Genomic DNA, 21,641 nt, shown 5'->3' with positions numbered 1-21,641 from the left:
AAAATTAGGAAGATTCGCAGTCTTAATTTCATTTTATTCGATTTACTTTTTCTCTTAAAGTGAAATTTGCTATTTTCACTGCAAAAAGACTATACTTTATAAGCTAAAAAAGCTCCGTATGAACACATTTGGTAAACATTTCTTCTAGACACTGGCACATCTACCTGGGCACTCAAATAGTCTGTCTATTTCCACTGTTTGACGTAACTACAGTTCTGTCTCATGCAATCCGGTTTTTAGTATGGTAGAACTCAACACAAAATGCTTTTCTCGCCGCTAATAGCTGCAAAATAACTGATGTTAAGCCATGTACATTAATTCACTCACACAACACGAGTCTAGTTTTACCCCGCCCTCAGCAATATTCCAGTTATATGGCGATGGTCTGTAAATAATCGAGTCTGGACCTGGCAATCCAGTGATCAACATTATGAGCATCGGTCTGCACAGTTGGGAATCGATGACATGTGAGAATCAAGTAAGCGAGCCAAACCACCCGATCCTGTTAGTAGTCTCTTACGACATATATGGCTTACCAGAGATACATTCTAACCCGGAACGTCTCTGGTCTCACGCAGCACGAATGAAGAATGAAGAATGAAGAAATGTAACTGCTGCAGTGTGAAGCATATGCATTGAGGTGACTCACATTTAGTTGCCCAATGTATTACATATCGACAGTGGTTTGTGAGCTGGATTTAACATTGACGTTGGACAAAACAACTTGTGTTACGTCACACATAAATACTGTTTTCCGATTGACTAAGCGATCTCGTATTATTTACGATGATCCCCACTTACAAGCGAGGTACGTTTCAATGTACCCCGCAGGCAACGGCAACTCATTCGGTACTTCGTGGTTGTACTTCTTTATCTCAAATAACACTGAATCATGCATGATACACGGAAATTACTCATTACTGATGTTTTGCGAATGCAAGTCAAAGGAAGGGAGATAACTCTAAATCTGATTTTCTTGTGTCGTCTGGTAAGTCCAGCGATGGTTACGAAACGTTTTCCCTCGCATTCCATAATTATAGAAACATTATTTATTTATTTCGGATGATCGAATTTATTGTCATGATGACATTTAGGTTTGTCGGCTGTGGAGTTCCACAACGAGTATTACTTCCGTGTTCGCATCGATCTCTGCAGTTGGGATGACATCAGCCAATCAACTAGTGTGGCAACACGATGAGACAAACGTTGGCTACTGAAGGCCAATTCTACCTGAGATTTCTTGTTTTATTGTAACAATGAAGCGATGGTGTTTGTTCAGATGGAGTGGAGACGTGCAAGCCCTCATCTGTCTTCGGTATATCCGAAGGTGAAACCGCAGAGCTTACACACTTCTTGTCGTTATTCGTGTGTATCATTATTATCCTTAAATATAAGCAGCATGTTTGCTTGATCCTAGTGATGAGGCTGGTCCGGTTCAACATTAGTTTATCGCTTTGTCCCCTTTACAATGCCAATATAAACGAAGGCCAAATCGGACCTAAGGCCTTTCAGAGAAAATGTACACTCCGAGACGCTACAACCTTCTTCCAACATGTGTTCTTCATAGCAAACGTTTTGTTGTAACCAACTTTTATCAGGTGAACCAGGTATAAGTAGCTCCGTATCCAGTATAATATTTTACACACGATTTTCAAAACTGTTGCAAGAAGTATTTACTTCATTTTGCAAGATTCTAAGGTATGTAGTTAAGGGTTATAAGAGAGAGGAAACTCCATGAGAATGAGAAATATGAACCACATTTCGTGTTGGAATTAAGCCTTAGACGTTTTTAACAAAGCTACAATATGCACGCAACGTCAACGTGGAAATTGCGTGAAACAGGCGGGGATGCTATCAAAATAATTTATTTATATTGTTGGATTGTTACTAGAAAACAAATCCACCTTCTAGACGTGCATGTGCATATATCATTAGTGTCTTTCCTAAAGATTTTACGATCACTTCAGTGTATTGATTGAAGCAGCACATAACTGTAACGTTGAATCAAAATGTATTTTGGCCAGATAACATCCTTACTCACACCTAGCAATACCTCTTAATGATAGCACTGTTTACAAACGTGAATACATCTCGGACAATATGCATGATGTTAAACTCATATTCACTTTCCTGCTCAAGAAATTGTCGTCAGAAATGTGCTCCCATTCTTTTATCAGACAGTACTGGCATTTGTCATTAATCAGGGAAGTAAACTTCTTGTTCATTTTGACTACATGAATTTGTAATGTGATATTATATCGTACTCAACACCAAGCTGTAGGATTTTAATATCCCCACCTGTTCCCTCAGGTAACCCAATGGTTACGAAAAAACCTCGTTCTCCTGGTGTCGACTACTGCGTGCATAACATGCAATTCACAGCTCTGAAATTCTTCAATTGCTAAAAACTCTACCTTCATGTACAGGCAACCATAAGGTACCCCGATTCACCACTCGTGTCATACGTTCATATTTTCATATTGTCACATTATCTCTTAGTGGTAACACACCATCACTATCTTTCTATAAATCTTATCTGGTCTGCCTCCTGTCAGTTCCACTTGTATGCTTGTTTTGTTTCCTTGAGATAAGGAAAACACGGTTCGGGGCCCCCTTTCACAAAGCACTAAGGTGATCGTAGTGAGTGAGTGAGTTTTAGTTTAACGCCGCACTCAGCAATATTCCAGCTATATGGCGGCGGTCTGTAAATAATCGAGTCTGGACCAGACAATCCAGTGATCAACAACATGAGCATCGATCTGCGTAATTGGGAACCGATGACATGTGTCAACCAAGTCAGCGAGTCTGACCACCCGATCCCGTTAGTCGCCTCTTACGACAAGCTGAGTCGCCTGTTATTGCAAGCATGGGTTGCTGAAGGCCTATTCTACCCCGGGACCTTCACGGGTCTAAGGTGATCGTAAGTCACTACGGTAACCTTAGTGAAATGTTAAAGAATGGGTGTTAATGTTAACACCAGTAAAGACTGCTTCGTGAAAGGACCCATGAACTATATTTGTATTCTGAATAGTAAAGCTTTAATTCATGTCATGAAGACTGTGTAATCAGAAGTCCCATCCTTGGTCTAACTCGGGGAAGCGCATGTTAAATCTCCAGATCCCAAATCATCACCTGTAACAACACCTCAGCAAGACAGGTGGATTCGAACCATGCACCTTCGCCGGAGATTTCAACCAGCCACTCTTACAGTCCAGACTATCCCTGGTGACAGAGGCATATCAGCTAGGACAGTGAGGCGTCGGCTAGCTGTTTATGGCATCCATGCAAGACGTCCGGCAAGACGACCAATCCTGACCCGTGAACATCGACGTCAGCCCGTTTCATGTTTGACATCCCTGACTATGTTCAGCAGTAGGCAAAGCTCCACGTCTAACACAGGTGAGTTAGAAGTCATCAAACAACGCCCTTCTTCAGGCTAACCCTACAGTTCGTCTCTCCTCGCCTTCATTCCCCATGTTGTTGGTTTTCCTGTGTAGACATACCTGTAAAACGTAACCTGAACTGTCTACCCCTTAACGGATCCATCTGTTACTGCTATAAGAATGGATATAATCATAACAGAGAGTGAGGAAATGCACATTTTAACGATTCAGAAGATTTTAATCTTCTTGAACTCGGAGAAACCAGTTTTGTGCTCACCTTATGAATAGCATAGCGTGGAATGAACTGCAGATGCACTACAGCTTGTCAGTTTGATCTGATCAACTGAATATTAATACATCACTTGACCGTGTCGCAACTGGATGAGTCTCTTATTGTGGAGGGGTGCACCTTTTGCAGCTGTTTGTCAGCATGACCGAACAGTCGAGAAAAGGTGCACACATCATTTCCACCCAAGCTTCAAGGATCATTTAGCAAAATGTCAGAACAAAAGGAGAGGTGCGCACCCCTGGACCCAACACTGGATCTATGGAACTCTGTGACATAGAGGTTAAAATCTGTGAAAATTGCACCACACATCATTTTCGTAGCTGATGCTTCAAAACGTCCATCATATGTCCACCATAAAACATTGAGAAAGCTCTACCGTGATTCTTAAACTGTACGTACTACCCTGATCATTTAACTTTAGAGCAAAAGTAGCTTGACGCACTTTTAATTCTTTAAGGGTAAACTGTCAAGTTAAATAGCATCTGATGGACACATTTCTATCAACCATTTCTATAGACACTGGCAGGTCTGTTTGGACTCTAAATCTGTGCTATTTAAAAATGGAGTAAATTGTCTATTGTTTGACGTGACTACAGTCGTGTTTCTTATAAACACAATCTGATTTTTAATATAGTATACACAATTATACAAAAAGCATTTCCCGTCACTATTAGCTTCTATATTACTGACGCTGTTGATTAATACCATCATTCATTCACATAACCCACATGAGTTAACCGCTCTAGCTAATAAAAGCATGTGATGACATACATACATTGAGGTGACTCACGACTGGTTGTCCTATCGATTGGGGAATCAGACTGGAGCTGGTGTGGCTGTTATACAATGTACATATGTATGCATAAAAAGTTGTAAAATTTGTAAAATGTCCGATTCAAGGTTTGTAAAGAAATGTTACTATATCTTACTTTCAGACTTTCTAAATGGTGACGTCGTCAAGATATGGCTGAAATATTGCCTATGTGACGTTAAATGTGAACTCACGCACTCTAAATGGTCAAATAAAATGGGCGTAAAAATCAGAATATTCCCTACTCTTGGATTTGTCTTTACGTCGGAACAGCAGCAACATATATATAATGTTGGTACATACATACAAGTCATGAACATGAATGACACCCATTGCTTGTAAACAGTCCAACATGTTCCCTTTTATCTTGTTTTCCAACCTCATTTAAGCTGAATTTTACATATAAGATTTATCATTTTTGGCGCTTGCTAAATTCAGATGTTCTGCACGAAGCCTCCAAATTGATTCCGGTCGCTATATCAACGAACCAAGACCGAATAGATTATGTTTTGTATGTAAAGATTACTATACTGAAAATGATTTTCACTTTATTTCAGTGTGTAAATTGTATCAAAATCGCCGAAGTTTGTATTTGCCATATAAATTCGATTCAAATCTCCATATTCAAAAGTTTAATATGTTCATGTCAATTGGCAATGCAGATATTGTAAAAATCCTAGCAATTTATGTCTACAATGAAATGAAACTTACTTAAAAGTGGCTTGCGCCTATGGCCTCCACTACAAAGAAAATATAGATTTCCTATGTATTGTGTCTACTTGCACTGACGGATGCTTATAACCGGAATCCTGTATTTGTAGACACTATTAGCAGTTGTTAAACGCTAAGAGGCGGGGACTGCAGTTAACTGCATTGTCCAGTTACTTCCTTGTAGAGTTGAACTACATATGTATTGTGTACACTACACTCAGACCTCATGTGTTTGCCGTTGTTATGTCTGTGTGTAATGTTGTCACGATTTGGCTTTGTATTTTCACTTCGTGTGAATTTACTGCAGGATTAGAACAATATGGGTAAGTACATCCCATCTTATCATTTTGTATCTCACGACGGCAGTGTTCTTATGTCACACTTGGTATGTCGACGTTTGAATGCAAGAAGATAGTTTTGCACAGAAAGTCAGTATGTTCAGTTTGTAAACCTAACTTAAAAAACGCCATTTAGGCATGTTTCGAATTTATACTTGAAAATGATATTGCGTATCTTTGAACAAAGTCATGGAAATAAGTGACTGTGTGAAATGGAAATCCGTATAACTGACCCAGTTCACGTTTGTTGTATTACAAGTGAATACAGATGTCAGGAAAATTCCGCAAAGCCAAGGCGAAGGAACATGTACATCGCCAGACATAGTCGCCGTGCAAACTACAATGGGCCTCAATAAATCAACTTCAATAAATCTGCATGTATTGCACTTGCAATAATATCCTCATAAAAGGAAGGGATTGTGCTTCATGTTTTAACGCACCCACGGGTAGCGATGAACAGAACCTCATCTGCCACCTGAATGCAGGAGAAAAGAAGTGACCGAAGATCAGATCTTATAGACAGCGTGTTACTAGCTCCGCCCAAGTCCGCGACAGACTGGCACTTGATATACAGAATCACCGGCATCAGTCTGACCATCATGCCAGAGGTCCAGTTCGAAGGTCATCTAGGTGCAAAGTGTATACAATGTGACCCAACACCGATGCAGACGCGTCCAACCCACCGACCGTCCAGATGGTGGTTGCGGCGATGGACGATGTTGGATATAAAGACGTGGATACCGTTACCAGGAAGTACACAGATGACATGACGACAACGTCATGTTGTGGAATACCATCTCCTACTGTGCAAAGACCAACAACGCGTTCAAGGTTCACTGCAATTATTTTCACTTTACTAGTAGCAATACAATCACTCACCGGCACTATAACACGCTCATATTATAATTACTGGACATTAAAAAGGGAAACAAATCCAACCCAAACATGCGGGTTCTGATTAACAAAGTTAACAAATCAATTCCAACCAATGGCAAATACTTTAGCTGATGTGCTGAGTAACAACGACACCAATGGTGAAATCCAACGACTGAACAGAACACCAAAAGGGCATACCTCTCGAGTCACCATTCTGTTCAAGGGCAGTTCGATAACAAGATCACATAATGCTTTGAAAGTGGATAAGGAATGTGCCTCTCTGGCTTGTTCTTTGTATGAGTGGGTTGCTGAAAATGAAAATGCAAACTTAAGGTTATATTTTAGAAAGTTCACATGACCATTGTGACCGATTTACTAGACTTGACAAAACTAGTACCTTGGCCAAATTCAGACAATGAGACTGAAAGTGAACACAGGAAACCTCAGATAGAAGTTACAGTTCCATCTGACAACGGATTCATCACTGCCATCCTCTGACAGAAATGCTAGAACCTGTGGTGACATCTGCTGGAGACAAAGACAAAGTGTGTGATGTGGCTGTTCAACAAACGAAAATCAAAAAGTCTTGTCAGTCTTGTTCATGTTCATGTTTCTTGTTCATGGTAAAGTTCAATGCAAATGCATGTGTGTCTAAAGTTCAATGCAAGTGCATGTGTGTCTAAAGTTCAATGCAAGTGCATGTGTGTCTAAAGTTCAATGCAAGTGCATGTGTGTCTAAAGTTCAATGCAAGTGCATGTGTGTCTAAAGTTCAATGCAAATGCATGTGTGTCTAAAGTTCAATGCAAGTGCATGTGTGTGAGCACTGCTTTTTGAATGCGATTAGCCACATCTTTCAATCCAAACTTTAAATAAGTGTACTTTACAAAATCTCTCTGTAAGCAGAACCATCATAATCAACCTGACACTATGAGAGACATTCTCGGCTTGATACTTCCTGACACAGACGCACACAAGGCGTTATGATATCTATACGCAATTTTTGGCGCTTCTACAAAAACATTTAGTATTCCTAAAAGTGCAGACGAGAACACAAAGTTATGTTTCGTGCATCATACTTTTCTTTGAATGAATATGTTCTTGATATTTTGAAAAATAGAACAATCTCAATGTCCTTATTTACATTCATGTCTTTGTCTTCAGAATTAACGTGATTACAACACGTTCCTACTCTCAGGTGCGCTACTCAGTAAGTTGTGGGTTTCTTTTCCTTGGTCGATGTAGAAAATACAGGTGAGAATATTTTACATTCATACATTTAATGCGTACATTTTTCAAAATTGCACCAACTGTGTACATCTTGTATGTTACTTGTAAATGTAGCACGTGTGTGTGAAAGAGCAATGACTATAAAAAAGTACAAAGTACGTCAGTGCACAACGTATGTGTGTATTTGAACACGAACGAACAGTTTTACATTCATACAGTCATCCCAATGGCAAAAAAAACGTACACCCGATTAATAACAGGCGGAATTATGGATAACAGTATATTCATTACGTTCTGTATACATATAAAATCGTACTTGCTTTCCAGTCGACAGTCCCGGTTGACTTTCCACTGCAAGCCAGGGTACAGATCAGAAGATGACATAGGATGTCCGTACAGTTAGTTCTGTGCTCTCTTTCCCACCCCTACTGACAGTCATCAACGTATTGTATTAACCGTTTCTAGTACACTTTCACATCTCTTAACACTTAATATAGTATATAGTTTACAGAGTTCCACACTTTCAGTGGGGAATTCTCTGTGGCTATCATGAAAAATGTTATTTCAAATTGTCAACTTGACTTTGATTAGGCTAATGTTGTTTTCTACGCAACCAGCAGCAAAATTCGAGCAATATCATGGTTGGGTGCCCAAACGGGACTTTGCATCTATAGTATGTTGAGATCGAATCCGAGGCATGCAAACCCTCCATCTAGTAACACACCTCATCGAATAACGGTAGACATAGGTTATGATCAATGAAATCAGAGATAGTATCAGTGAACTTAATACAAAAAGTCTTAAAACAACCCAGTCAGGACCAGACAACGCAGAGATCAAAATCAGGGGCATCAATCTGTGATAAGAAGGATTGTTATATGGTGGTGCTCTGTAAATAATCGACCCTGGATCAGACAATCCAGTGATCAACAACATGAGCAGTGATCTTTACAACTGAGAACCGATGGCATATGTCAGCCAAGTCGGCGATCCTGGATCCACCCAATCCAGTTAGACGCCTCTTCGGACAAGTATGTGTTGCTGACGACCAGTTCTAGCCCTTCAAAACTGAACGTTTACTAGTATGACAGACAAATAACGCTCTGCGAATGACTGTTATGATATGGAAAGATAAATGTCTCAAGGCATCGTTACAATCAACAGTCCATTCACATTCATTTATATGCAAATGAATCACAGTGCAAGAGGGGTTTCACAGTTTAATTAAGCTATTTCCTTTGGGGTGTACCCACCTTGTGCAATGGTTCAGGTCTGGTATCTTTGCATCAGTGAATCTAGTATACAGTGACAGATATGTTCGGCAAGAGCATGATATATCCGAGGATGGATTAGATTAATGTCGTGCGGCGTTTTGGAGAATATAGATAAATTGGTAAACGTCGCTGCATTTCATCGTAGACGTGTCCAGTTGGTGATAACGTGTTATTCATCACGTGTTATTTATCATTATACTTCTGGCTGAATATTTCAGTGCACATTGAACAACGTGTGATGTTGAAATGTCTCCTTCGAGCCTTAATGTTGCACAAACAGAAAACACGAAATCAGTCAAATGTTTCTTGTACTCCTGAAGACTTGTATTCGCTGAGGAAGGAAACGTAGAAGAAAATCTCTTTCCACTCAAGTCCACCCCACGTTATGTGTTGTCACGCTGCCACGAATCAGACTGAAGGTGCCTACTGTAGCTCAAAATCTGTCAATTTCTGCAGTGATTGAAATGACGAAAGTGTTCCAGAACGATGAACTGACGTTTCTCCCCCACTTCAGCACTTCATAAAGCTGCATTAAGAGAAACAGTTCTGGCTGCTTCACTGGTCTTTCTAAGTGAACGTGGTTGGCGTTTTATTCTCGAAATTGTCATGCTTATTACAAATGTCCTGCAGTTCGATCAACTGTTTCGTTGCGTTTCTTTGGCCACTTTAACAATACTTACTTCAAATCCTTTTTATAGCTTCGGCCTCTTAGCGTACTTGACGACAGGGCAATTTTCAACCAGTCGGAGTTTGGCCGTCCGGCAATACGGGTATGCCGGATTTTCCGGTGATACAATTAGTTGCCAAATATATTGTTAAATCATTTAGCCTAACAACGTCGTAGCGATGGACCTCCTTTTCCGCTGGTGGAGTCGTGACTCATCTTATACACAACCTCATTTACAATTTGTTCATCCATTTATCTGATCTCGTCACTTCCTTCTTTTGTAACTGTACTGGATAAGTAAATCATACGCTATTGATTGCGTGTTGATCTAGTTTAATCTAGACTAGCCAAACCAGTGGTTGATGCGTTTGTCAACATCGCTCGCCCCCTGGATAACGCACAATACCGAATAAGTTGGCTTTGTGAAATGCCTGACATTCTAGTGGCTCAGTATATACAGAAATTACGACCCCACAACGGAAATGAAGCGAATGTATCGAGTATGGCAGTAACGACCTGTCCATGTCAGTTTGTTGCGTTATATGGTGACGCGTCACTGTGACAAAGACATTTCCTTTACAACAGACGAAAGCGGTGGATGTGAGAAAACCGAATCATTGACTTAAAACAAATTCATTTGCTTAGTCAAGATTTTAAAGGCTACCTGTTACTTTATGTATGCATACTTTTTGGTGAGTCAGTAGCGTGGCTAATTAAAGTAACTCTCCGATGGTTATGCGGTCCTGGTCTGGTACACTGATGCATACAGATTCTAGGTGTTATGTAGCAATATGATCTTAGTAATTACTTTATTTTTCTTACTTCTACATACTTTCATATATTAGTCCATGTAATCGTTGGATTCTATTCAACTGAAAGGTTGGTGTTTCCATTCCTTGATTCCTTTTATATTGAAGTTGTGTAATAATTCCTTCCTTCTGCTGGTCCTCAAGGCGTCTGGTCATCAGATGATCTGTGATCAATCATGGGTAGTGCTCATTGACGAATTCCCTGATCCGATCCCTCGATTACTTTGGGACACTCAATATCACCGTTCAGTTAACATTTTGGCTCACGGTTTCCGATATATTTTGACAATATGTTGTTGTGACTCTTCAGAATGCACGACCATCAGCAACTGCCAAACAGAGGCATGTACCACAAGTAGGGACCAGATGTGTTCACTGTGTGAAGGAGTCGTGTCAGACGACCCGGGTCACAGGGCGTTTCTCCTTACCTCAAACAAGAAATCATGTACAAGTATGTTGTCATTAGAAAAAAGGATTTATAGCTTGTGCTTTGCCTATATCATTGTCTATGCATTTTATGCTGACATCCTGCTTATCAAAGGTCACATGCAACCAAAAAATCAAACATAATTAAATCACAATTATCACTTATTCGTGACGTATAACATACATTGCTGCTAGGTAAACAACAAACAAATAAACATAATTATAAGCATACAATCGCGATTCAAAAGTGCAATATTTTGTACTTGGGCTTACTTTTCCCGAAACGAGACCGAACCCAGTCATAGCGGGTGTGCGTGCGCTCAAGAGTAACGACGGCTTCCGATTGACTGGTTCATTTGCAGATACGCAGAGGCGTGTGTACAGACAGATTATCTGTTTGATGGGCATTTTAGAAGTATATCGAGTCACAAGAAAGTAAGATTCTTTATGGACAACAACTTCTTTTATTGTTCTTGATGCGTCGTTTCAGTATGGATTCATATACCGTTGTCAAACAAAATCATACACACTAGAAGAAGTTGTTATCCATAAAGAATGTATATAGAGATGTTGGGTTTTGTAAATACATGTTCTCTGAATTGGCGTTCGATCCAGTCAAAAATCATCTCAATGAACTACTGCGTGACTGGAAACTGTCATTCATCCAAGTACAAAGAAGGACTCGAAACTGGCAACAGTTTGTACCAGTTTCCGTCAGATCCAGTCATCCGAGAAAAATGGATGTAGTTTGTTTGCAATCCACAGACATAAAAACATATCACGTGTACAAGTATCACACCTGCCTAATTACATAATGCGGCAGCAACAGGACTCGAGTGCACGAGTCATAAATCAATTTATTTTGTTTATGGCGCATAGCCTGATAGGTGTTAGTTCAAATTGCATGTGGTCAATGATTGAAGCTGTGTATTGCATTTTGTCTCTAGCAGACAGGCAGGCAGATATATAGGTGTCAATAAACCAGACATTGAGCTTTCTCTGTGACAGAGACTGCTTACCACAAGCAACAAGTTTTTTCATGTAACGAGTAGATTATTCACTTGTTTGTGTACACAAGCAAGATTAGACTACTGCTCACGACCTCATACTCCGGGCATACATACTGTTTCAAGCTCCGCGAACCTATTCACTACGCATGCGTTAAGGGCGCAGCACAGCACAGCTGTTGAAATCACCTTTTCACCCAGCTCTGGGGGAAAGTTAGTGAAGCGTTGGAACTCCGATTTTGCGGGCTTTTATTTCATTGCGTATTTTTTTAACTTTATACTTTTTTACTTTGTGTCGGTAAGTGCACACCGAAATGTATCAGAATTTGCAAAGTTGTGTTTTACGTTGCATGTGACCTTTAAAAAATAACGCTTACGTCAAACAGCCAGTAGCTCCGTTTCATTCATCTCCCATTTAAATGTGTTTCTTAAAGAAATGGTTCTGATAGTTCTCTTATTGCTTTATCACTTTGTCAAAGAAAATTGAGAGTAAAAATGCTCCTTTTCCAGAGGCCTGTTCCTGGCGTAGTGACAGCACCAGATGCTATCCAGGAACCTGCAAGGGAGAGTATGCCAGTAACTGTTCATGCTCAAGTGGCTTTACTGGAAAACACTGTCAAACAAGTAAGTATCAACCTGACGGAGGTGCGTCAGCGTCTTTTGCACGACACATTCAATACACGTTCAACATTAATCCATTCAGCTTAAAATTATTCAGTAAAGTCCAACATTGCGATGTCTGTCTTTATATGCTGGCACGATTTTTTACTTTCCAGTAACAACGGAACCCACGATAAACTCCAACGTTTTCAGTTTGATCCCCAGCACTAATGACACAGCCATGGTATCTTCGATCAACACTTGGTCCACCGCCTGGTCAAACATAAGGTCTCCATCCAAAATGTACTACAGGTTTACGGCAAAATACAAAATGGTACCTCCACCTAGACATGCATTCATTGAAGACTTCCGTGTTGGAATTGTCGGTGGCTCTGCATCATTCAAACTGAAAAGACGTACGTCATCAAGTACCTCTCAATATCATTCACGGATCCATTACAACGCAGATTTTAGTTATACTCGAAATTTATTTACACGTGCGCGTTCACTTGTCATGTCCCTCTTTGTACAGGGCGGAGTGTTGTTGCAACCGAGATATCCATCTGTGGAGGAGCCAGTCGAAGCAGCCCGGAGACAGACCTGTTTACCTGTGAAGGAAACATGTCAAGGACATTTTTACTTCCTTTACCCTTCCAGCACAAAGATGTGTGAGTAGAGAACTAATTTATAACCAGAAAGTAGCAAAGAGAAGTATATTTGTGTAAACTGTTGATGAGGGAGTCTATAATAACTCTAAATCAGTCAACATTACATATAGATGTAACGGCTTAGTAGCTGAGCACAGGTTTCAAATAAATCACAAGGCAAGCAGACATACATTTGCATCGTTTAAACATTGTCTTCTCCACAGTATTCTCGTTTCCTACAAGGCGACCAACGGTGGATATGTTAAAGTTCGCAACAGAGAGACAAAACTCCTTGCGGCCTTCTACTACGGCGGTGCATCACAGACACGTTCCTTTACCATGACCATTGACTTGGTGCCTCCTTATCACTGTACGAGTAGTTCTACCTGTGTTGCCAGCATGCTGACTGCTCCAAATGTTATCACAACAGTAGGTATTTGGCAATGTTATTTTTCATGTGAACACATGCTCTCTTAAACCATGCAATGCATCTCTAAAGTACACCCCATCACTTTTGCAGTCCACGGTGAACCTTCGCTGGAGTGGCTGGTCAGATGCTAATGCAGGTATCGACCACTTTGTGAGGGAAGTTTATGAACTTCACGCTGTTGGGGATGTACTCAGAAATAAATGTCGGACAGACAAGAAGAATTTTACAAGCTCGCAGGTGAATCCGTGTTTTCCTACGTGTCATATTATGAAAGACTTGTGAAATGATTCGTGATGTTAGGTATAGCTGCATGTCAATCTATCTCGCAATTTCGTTAACGTGTTCCTTTTTGATAAGAGCGTTTAACACCATTGAATTCTGCATAGAGAAGCTTGTTATTCTGCAAGATGGTCTCTTAGTCGTCCCCGAATGAGTTATATCGTACAAAGACGGATCCTTATCAGAATTCCTATATTTATTTGGGATTCCGAAGTATGGTTTGAGGATGTTTTTTTGTCTTTGTTTGTCAGACAAGCGACAGGTTCAGAGTCTTCAAGACCGGTGTGTATTCTGTAGTATTGTCTGTCTACGACAAGGCAGGTAATTGCAGAAGTGCTCGACGAATCGTGGTTTATGATGGTACTTCAGCAATAACAACTCGGTCAAGTAACGTACTACGTGTGATGACAGCAGCTTCAGAATCAGAGTGGCAAACGACCTCACCTGCAGTAACAGTAGTCTGGAGCCACAGATACATCAACACAGTCTATCACAACAACAAGTGGCTCCTGGGCGTGGCTTCTCTGGGTAACATCAGTTCGGACTATGATGATAACGAGGGTGACAGAGGTATAGATGAAATACGAAATGTTCAAGGTATGTACATGTGGTGTAGAAGAATTCAAGCCAAATCGATGATATGTTCTAATGTTAAAGATAATCACTATGTGGTATCAACGGTAGTGAGTGAAATTCTCACTTCGTGAAATGTGATACTTCATAACTGCCAGATCACATATTGTGATGTGAGATCTTTTCTAGGTATCACCTATTTCCGCACATCTTACAAAGTCGACCACCAAGGAGGGTCTTCCATCGCAAGTCCACCAGCTGATTTCCTGTTCACCAATCGAGGTCTGAAGCAGTCACAGACCATAACACCCTCAGTAGTGGACGGGGACACTGTACGCTTCTGGGTGCGAGCATATGACATTAGACGAGAATTCATTCAGGAACATGTGACAGTCCACATCGACACTTCACCACCAGTCATGGAAAAACTTTGGCTCACCAGAAGCGACAGTCTCAACATCAGTATATGTCGGGTGGAGGAACTTCATGACGTAATGTGAGAATGTTTATGTAGTTCTGCCATTTCGCACTTCTTTTCAAATTGTCTCCATCAAAGTAGTAACGGTTCTGAAGACGTGCAAAAGGGAAATATACATGATATACTAGAGGTGAAACAAATTTATGTTCATGACCACACCTTCGTAAAATTTAGAAACACTTTTTCCAGCATGTCTGTATCTGATTCTAGAATGCAGTTTGATGTGCACGATGAACACAGTGGAGTGGAAAGGGTGGAATGGCGTATCGTAGAAAAACAGCAAAACGAGGACATTGTGTTGGCTGTCCATGACATCTCTATTCAGAAACAACGGGTATGTCATGTTTTGAATTCTGTCCAGAACAATCAGTGACAAACAAAAGCAAACCTTGAATAGTAATCATTAGTACTCTCCTCAACATTCTTTTTTTTTTACTGAATCTGTAAAGTACTTACTGTAAACCTTGAATAGTAATCATTAGTACTCTCCTCAACATTCTTAGTTTGAACTGAATCTATAAAGTAATTACTTTAATGTCACTATCATGTAGTATAATTTAATGAATGATTCCAGACTCTGGATGGGTGCAAGACCATGCACGATGCAAGAGATGGTACCTGTTATTGTACTCCAGCTGGCACATGTTATTATTCCCACTTCCAAGTGAAACCAACCCTGACCGACATAAGGGATGTCACGTTTGCTGAAGGAAAGGAATACTGGTTTCAAGTCACAGCTACAAATCACGCTCAACTCAAAACTGAACAGGAAGTAAAGGTATACATGGCTACATTCTCTGAACGCATCTTTTTCCTACTTGCTTGTACATAACACACCCCATGTAACAATGTTAAACTGATGATTATTAACTGACGCCCTGACTGGGATTACGCCTAACTTAACCCACGAAAGAACGATTCGTGATTTTTCAAAAATGAGGACAGAAGGCTTCCTAAATTAAACAGCATTCATAAAATTAATACAGACTTAAGGATTTTAATGTTAATGAAACAACTAAGCTCGCGTTAATGTTTTAATTTTACACGTTGAACTCATTTGACAGACAAAATCTACTGGCCAAAGATAGTTAGTTAATCAAGACGATCATACTAATGTGGTATGCACTTATCGCTTCAGATTTAAGACATTTTACAACCGATATCCTTATCTATGAAAATCATAGTTACTGATGCTCGTATAATACATGCGTTTTGCAGTTTGTCATACACACTGGTGTAGATTGGCATTGAGATCTTATCTACAAGGCGTTGATTGTAAGGTTTTGTAAATGTTCAAATTAATGTTACGCTCTAAGGCTATCTAGGAATGTCTTCCGGGATCTGTAAGCATATCTTGAAATGAAAATGACTGACTGGTGAAACTGAGCATTTACTGTTTAGATCCAAATGGATGCCAGCCCCCCTCAACCAGGCATTGTGTACGATGGTCAGTCTGGACAACCGGATGTGGACTACCAGAATAGTCTACAGCTCCACGCCCATTGGGAAGGATTCACTGACAGAGAGAGTGCAATTGCCTTTTACCAGTACACGTTTGGATCAAGATGTGTAAAAGGGCTCGTGTTTGACCTCAACAAAACCAAAAAAGTCAGTTCTTTATTGTGTGACTGAAAACAGTGCAGCTCTGTTAAAAGCGTTAATATAGAAAACTATTTGCAGTTTCGGAAAGCTAAATTCCTTGACATGATACTAATAGCATTTCAGCTTGTTGGCTGTGAGGGTCCACAGCGAGTATTACTATCGTGTTCGCATCGATCTATGTACTTGGGATGACACGCATCAACAAAACTCTTGTTTGATTTTGACAACGGTAGTTATTTGATAATATTAACATATGAAAAATTCTTTAGAAATTTCATTTCCTTCATTATTGAGTGAAAGCTCAAAGGTTTACTTTCACATGTCCAATGGAGAGAAGATAAAGTAGTTACTACTATTACTACTATTTACTGATCGCAGATGGAATCAACAGGCACGACTGAAGTCACATGGACAGCGCCGTCTTGTGGAAGGTTTTACGTAACTGTGGTCGCGTACAACGGAGCTCAACTGAGAAGCGATGCTGTATGTTCAGATGGAGTGGACACGTGCAAACAGCCTCCTTTCAGCAGTGGAACAGAAAGTAAACCCGCACTACTTTTTACAGTTCTTAGCGTCGTCATGTCTGTCATTGTTATGCTTAAATAAATGAAGCAAAGAGGATTCGGTTGATCCTAGCAGTGAGGCTGGTCTGGTTCACCGTTAGCTCAAGGTCCTTGTCTCTTTTACACTGAGCTGCGATAAACGGCAGCCAAGTCGAACCTAAGTCCAATGTACACTCCCTTTTAAAAAACATGTAAAAAGTGTATACTTCACAACAAGCTCTTTGCGCTATGTTGCAAACAGTTTTTACTCAAGGTGAGCAAGGTTTAAATAGCTGAACTTTTGAGAAACTGGGAATGACATTCAGCACATTCCGATTGTTCAAGGCATCAAATAAGTAGAATATGCTAAGAATTCACTATTTGAAAAGTAGGGATCGTTTCAGTGTGGTGATATTCTTTGGGAACCAAGTTGTATGATTCAGAAAATATTTTTTTTCCACTCACAACATGTTATAACATAATTTCGTCAGTGGAGAAAATGTTAGACCAGCTGGGAATCTTATCAATATTATTCCTGTATATTATTTGATAGTTTTTAGAAAAACGTCTTTTTAGAGCCTACGTTCATATTTTACTCAGACGTGTTCAAATGTATCCGTTGTATATTTAACTGTTTGTATAGATCTTTAGTGTCTTTACTAAAGATCTTACGATCATTTCAGTGTACTGACTGAAGCACGCAAGCATAACTTTAAATCGCAATGTGTTGTGGACAGATAATGTCAGTACTCATACATTGCGATAACCCTAATGGTAGGACTTTTTTCAACCAAGGCAAGAGTCATTATGTGAAAATCATATTCAGTTTCCTGCTCATGAAATTGTCGTTAGAAATGTGATCCCACTTTTCTGTCAGACAATACTGGCATTGCACATAAGTCAGGGAAGGAAAACCGTTGTCACTTTGACTGCACAAATTCGTAATGTGTATATTGTATCATACAGAACACCACGCTATAGGATTTTAATATCCCCACACCTTCCCTCAGGTAACCTAATGGCTGGGAAAAACCTTGTTCTCGTAGTATCGGCTATTGCGTGCTGTGTAGCTGTAGTTGTTGGCATCATCGTTGGAGTTGTTGTCTGGACGAGGAAACGAAGGTACAGTGTTCTTATTATATTCCTTCAATAAAACTTTAGTATTATCTATCGAGTGCGATTGACGGGATATCATGATCAGACCTTGAACTACCTTCTGGGTATTATTCGATGAACTTCATGTCATGATCGGCCACAAGATGCAACTAATCAGATATCACTCCTTGGGGCCCAACTTTAACTCCATACACTTTTGAAAATGGACAAGGTTTAGAACGGATGTTTGTAATTCTTAGTCAAACATGGCTACGACCCATTACCATACATTTTCATTTTCAAAGGAAAACAAGTTTTGAACTGAGTTGGTGTCTAGATGTAATGGCTAAAGTGTTTGTTTGTGTGAGGTTTTGAAAATACACGTTTTGATGTTTATTATTTACAGAAGTCAAGCGGAGAACTGTGATCAAACTGTGCACTATAACACAGGGTCGTCTAAAAATGATAAACCCCAGAAGAGAAAACCTAGAGACAGAAGTATACCTGAAACGAGGGCGTATGACACGCTTGACGTGAACACACGAGAAACAGTCCCTGTGGAAGAACCATACTGTTCTATACAGACTGGTGGTTCGGACGAAACAAACTTTTATGAACCTGTTCAATGTCAGATATATGTAAACAGTGGCGTAACAGCCACTGTTAAAGCCATCAGTACATCAGATGCCTTATATGAAGAAATCTGATACTAAATGTACTGACACACACGTGGCCAAGCTGTCCAGACTAAGAAACCAAGTAAAGCCGTCTTTGGTGTTTTATAGGCAGCCTGTCCTACATTACAATTTGATTTAATCAAATTCATCTGTTTGATTTAATAGAAACATCTCTCTCTTCTGTCAGCATTAGGGAAGCAATGCTCCCAACATGCTCGTACATTCTTTCTTGTGAATATTTTTCCGATACTCCTAGACAACAGCTTTTGCACATCGCAATAACGATAAAGTGATTTTATGAAGAAATTCTTATTTGTCATTTGTTGAAACATAAGTATCAGATTTTATCATCTAGAGCCAAGGTTCAAATTGTGCAATCTCTTTGAAATGTTCAAGTCGTATTATCAACAACAAAATAGCCTTGTTGATGACTGGAGCTTCCCAGTAGAGGCCATTCACTTGTTTGGATGTTGTTTAATCAGCAGGCCTGTAATCAAATCTGGACAAGACAATCCAGTGACCTAAAGTTAAATCATTTATCTCCGCAGTCTTGATACGATGGCATGTGTAAATCAAATCATCAATCCTGACCCAAGCATCGGTTACTGAAGGCCAGTACTAACCTAGATCTTCACTGATCTCATTGACATTTACGTTCATGTAATACTAACATATGATATGACTTCTTTGTACTTTGAAATGCATCACTGTTCATGGAAGTGGAGAACCTGTATATATCTAACTAATCGGTTCCGTGGAAACGTGACACTAAATAGGAAATGAAATATTATTTATAGGAATGGCACTGTTGGCTTTGAAGTGAAAAATATATAATCTTTTCAACACATTTGTAAGTTTTTAACTTTGTATGTTTGTATTTGCCATTTTTCTACTTTTCTGGCCTGTTTGCTTGCTATTTTATAAGTTATGATGCAAAAGCGAGGTATTCGTAAGTTTTATTGCAGCAGCTCTGTACGTTCTTCAATTGTTAATATATATTTGTATATACCTTAATTGTCAACTATGATGCGATACGATATTTATACTCACACCATTCGTTTTTTTATACTGTCATATATATATATTGTCACGTTATCTCTTCGTAGTGACACATTATTAATATGTTTCATAAAGCCTATCTGCTGTCAGTTCCATTTCTTTCTTGGCTTCGTTTCTTTGAGAAAATAAAACCTGTTCTGAACTTTATTTGCATTCCGTGTCATCTTCATCTCAGCAACTTCTAGAATGCCTCTCAAACAGTTTAATTTTAGTCATACAGACACAACAGAGGTCTCCTCTATCCACTGTCACTACGTCCCCTATCATTTGTCCTGTAAAGGGAGTAAATATGTGTTCGTTACCACCCAGTATCCATTAGGCTTTGTCTTTTTCCATCATGAACTGACACTTAATATGTGCACACACATCACAATGAACGCGTGTGCGCGTAACACCCGTCCATACACGTACATTAATGGGAGACATTGCTAAGACGTGAGTCACAATGAAGTTATCATATGACCATACGCAACATGAAGTTAGATTGGGGATTGGGGATTGGGGATTCGAATCCCGAATCTGAATATTTTGTTCAGATTCGGAATTATGACCAACGGTGTCAATACACATTATCTCATCTATTCTAAGGTAATAGGTGCCCCCAGTAAACCTGGCTATCTTAAAAACATGAACGCCCAAACCTACATTTTTCCATATTTCAACCTCAAGTTTGAGTTTTCCTCACATTCGGGTTTCGGCGTAAGAATCACAAATCTGAATATTTTCTCAGATTCGGGATTCAGATTCCTAATCTGAATATTTTGTTCAAATTCAGAATTATGACCAGCAGTGTTAATATACATTATCTCACCTATTCTAAGGTACTAGGTGCTCCTTTTGAGCCTGGGTATCTTAAAAACATAAACAACCAATGTACAGTTTTCCATATTTGATCTTCAAGGTTGAGTTTTCTTCAGATTCGGGATTAGAATCCCCAATCCCGAATCCCGAGTCCGTTTCTAAATTCACGTTAATACGCAACACGAGTGTTATCACCTATTCGCACGAAATGAGAACCAACTGATTATCTGGACTGATAAGACAATTACAGTTCCTTTTCTTTAGTTTAAATGGTAAATCATTGAATTGTTAGAACATCATTTATTTTTCACAAAATACAAAGTATCAAGTCAGATGTCAAGGAGAAAACGAAGATTTCCAGTCATGATTGAGTACAGAAATTTGCATAACTTGAACTTCAAACTTACCACACATAGTATTTTTACTAACTGCAACTAAAACTATATTTCACGTAGGGTCTACCTGTATTATACTGTTATAAACAGCGAAACCTGGACATTATACAACTTAAATACAAATCGTGTAATCTAGGTTACCGTAACACTACAGCTGTATATAAAACTAAAACTATATTTCACGTAGGGTCTACCTGGACATTATACAACTTAAATACAAATCGTGTAATCTAGGTTACCGTAACACTACAGCTGTATATAAAACTAAAACTATATTTCACGTAGGGTCTACCTGGACATTATACAACTTAAATACAAATCGTGTAATCTAGGTTACCGTAACACTACAGCTGTATATAAAACTAAAACTATGTTTCACGTAGGGTCTACCTGTATTATACTGTTATAAACAGCGAAATGTGGACATTATACAACTTAAATACAAATCGTGTAATCTAGGTTACCGTAACACTACAGCTGTATATGAAAGGTTAAAGGGAAAATGCTGGTGAAATGTTGCTGCTCTATTTCACGGAGTACCAATAGATGACACAAAAGAGATTAACCTTGTTTCATTCATTATTTAAAGAACAGACATTACAGTAAAAAAAACCCTGAAAATTAATCCAAACTTTGATCACGTT

General features: G+C 39.4%; 1 protein-coding gene across 1 annotated transcript; it reads left to right on the top strand.

Moving 5' to 3' along the window:
- Positions 1-5,372: 5,372 nt before the first annotated feature.
- On the top strand, positions 5,373-20,110 carry LOC137272798 (uncharacterized). The gene is made up of 17 exons (XM_067805197.1): positions 5,373-5,517; positions 7,571-7,660; positions 7,964-8,034; positions 10,697-10,837; positions 12,330-12,443; positions 12,596-12,835; positions 12,952-13,087; positions 13,291-13,495; positions 13,587-13,733; positions 14,027-14,372; positions 14,538-14,844; positions 15,037-15,160; positions 15,401-15,604; positions 16,228-16,434; positions 16,807-16,969; positions 17,981-18,092; positions 18,472-20,110. Exons 1-17 carry the CDS (start codon positions 5,438-5,440, stop codon positions 18,770-18,772), a joined length of 2,988 nt encoding a protein of 995 aa, XP_067661298.1. The 5' UTR covers positions 5,373-5,437; the 3' UTR covers positions 18,773-20,110.
- The last annotated feature ends 1,531 nt before the right edge of the window (positions 20,111-21,641 follow it).

This window comes from Haliotis asinina, chromosome 2 (genome assembly GCF_037392515.1).
Source record: "Haliotis asinina isolate JCU_RB_2024 chromosome 2, JCU_Hal_asi_v2, whole genome shotgun sequence".
Lineage (NCBI taxonomy): Eukaryota > Metazoa > Mollusca > Gastropoda > Lepetellida > Haliotidae > Haliotis > Haliotis asinina.
This window is presented reverse-complemented; position numbering and strand designations above follow the sequence as displayed.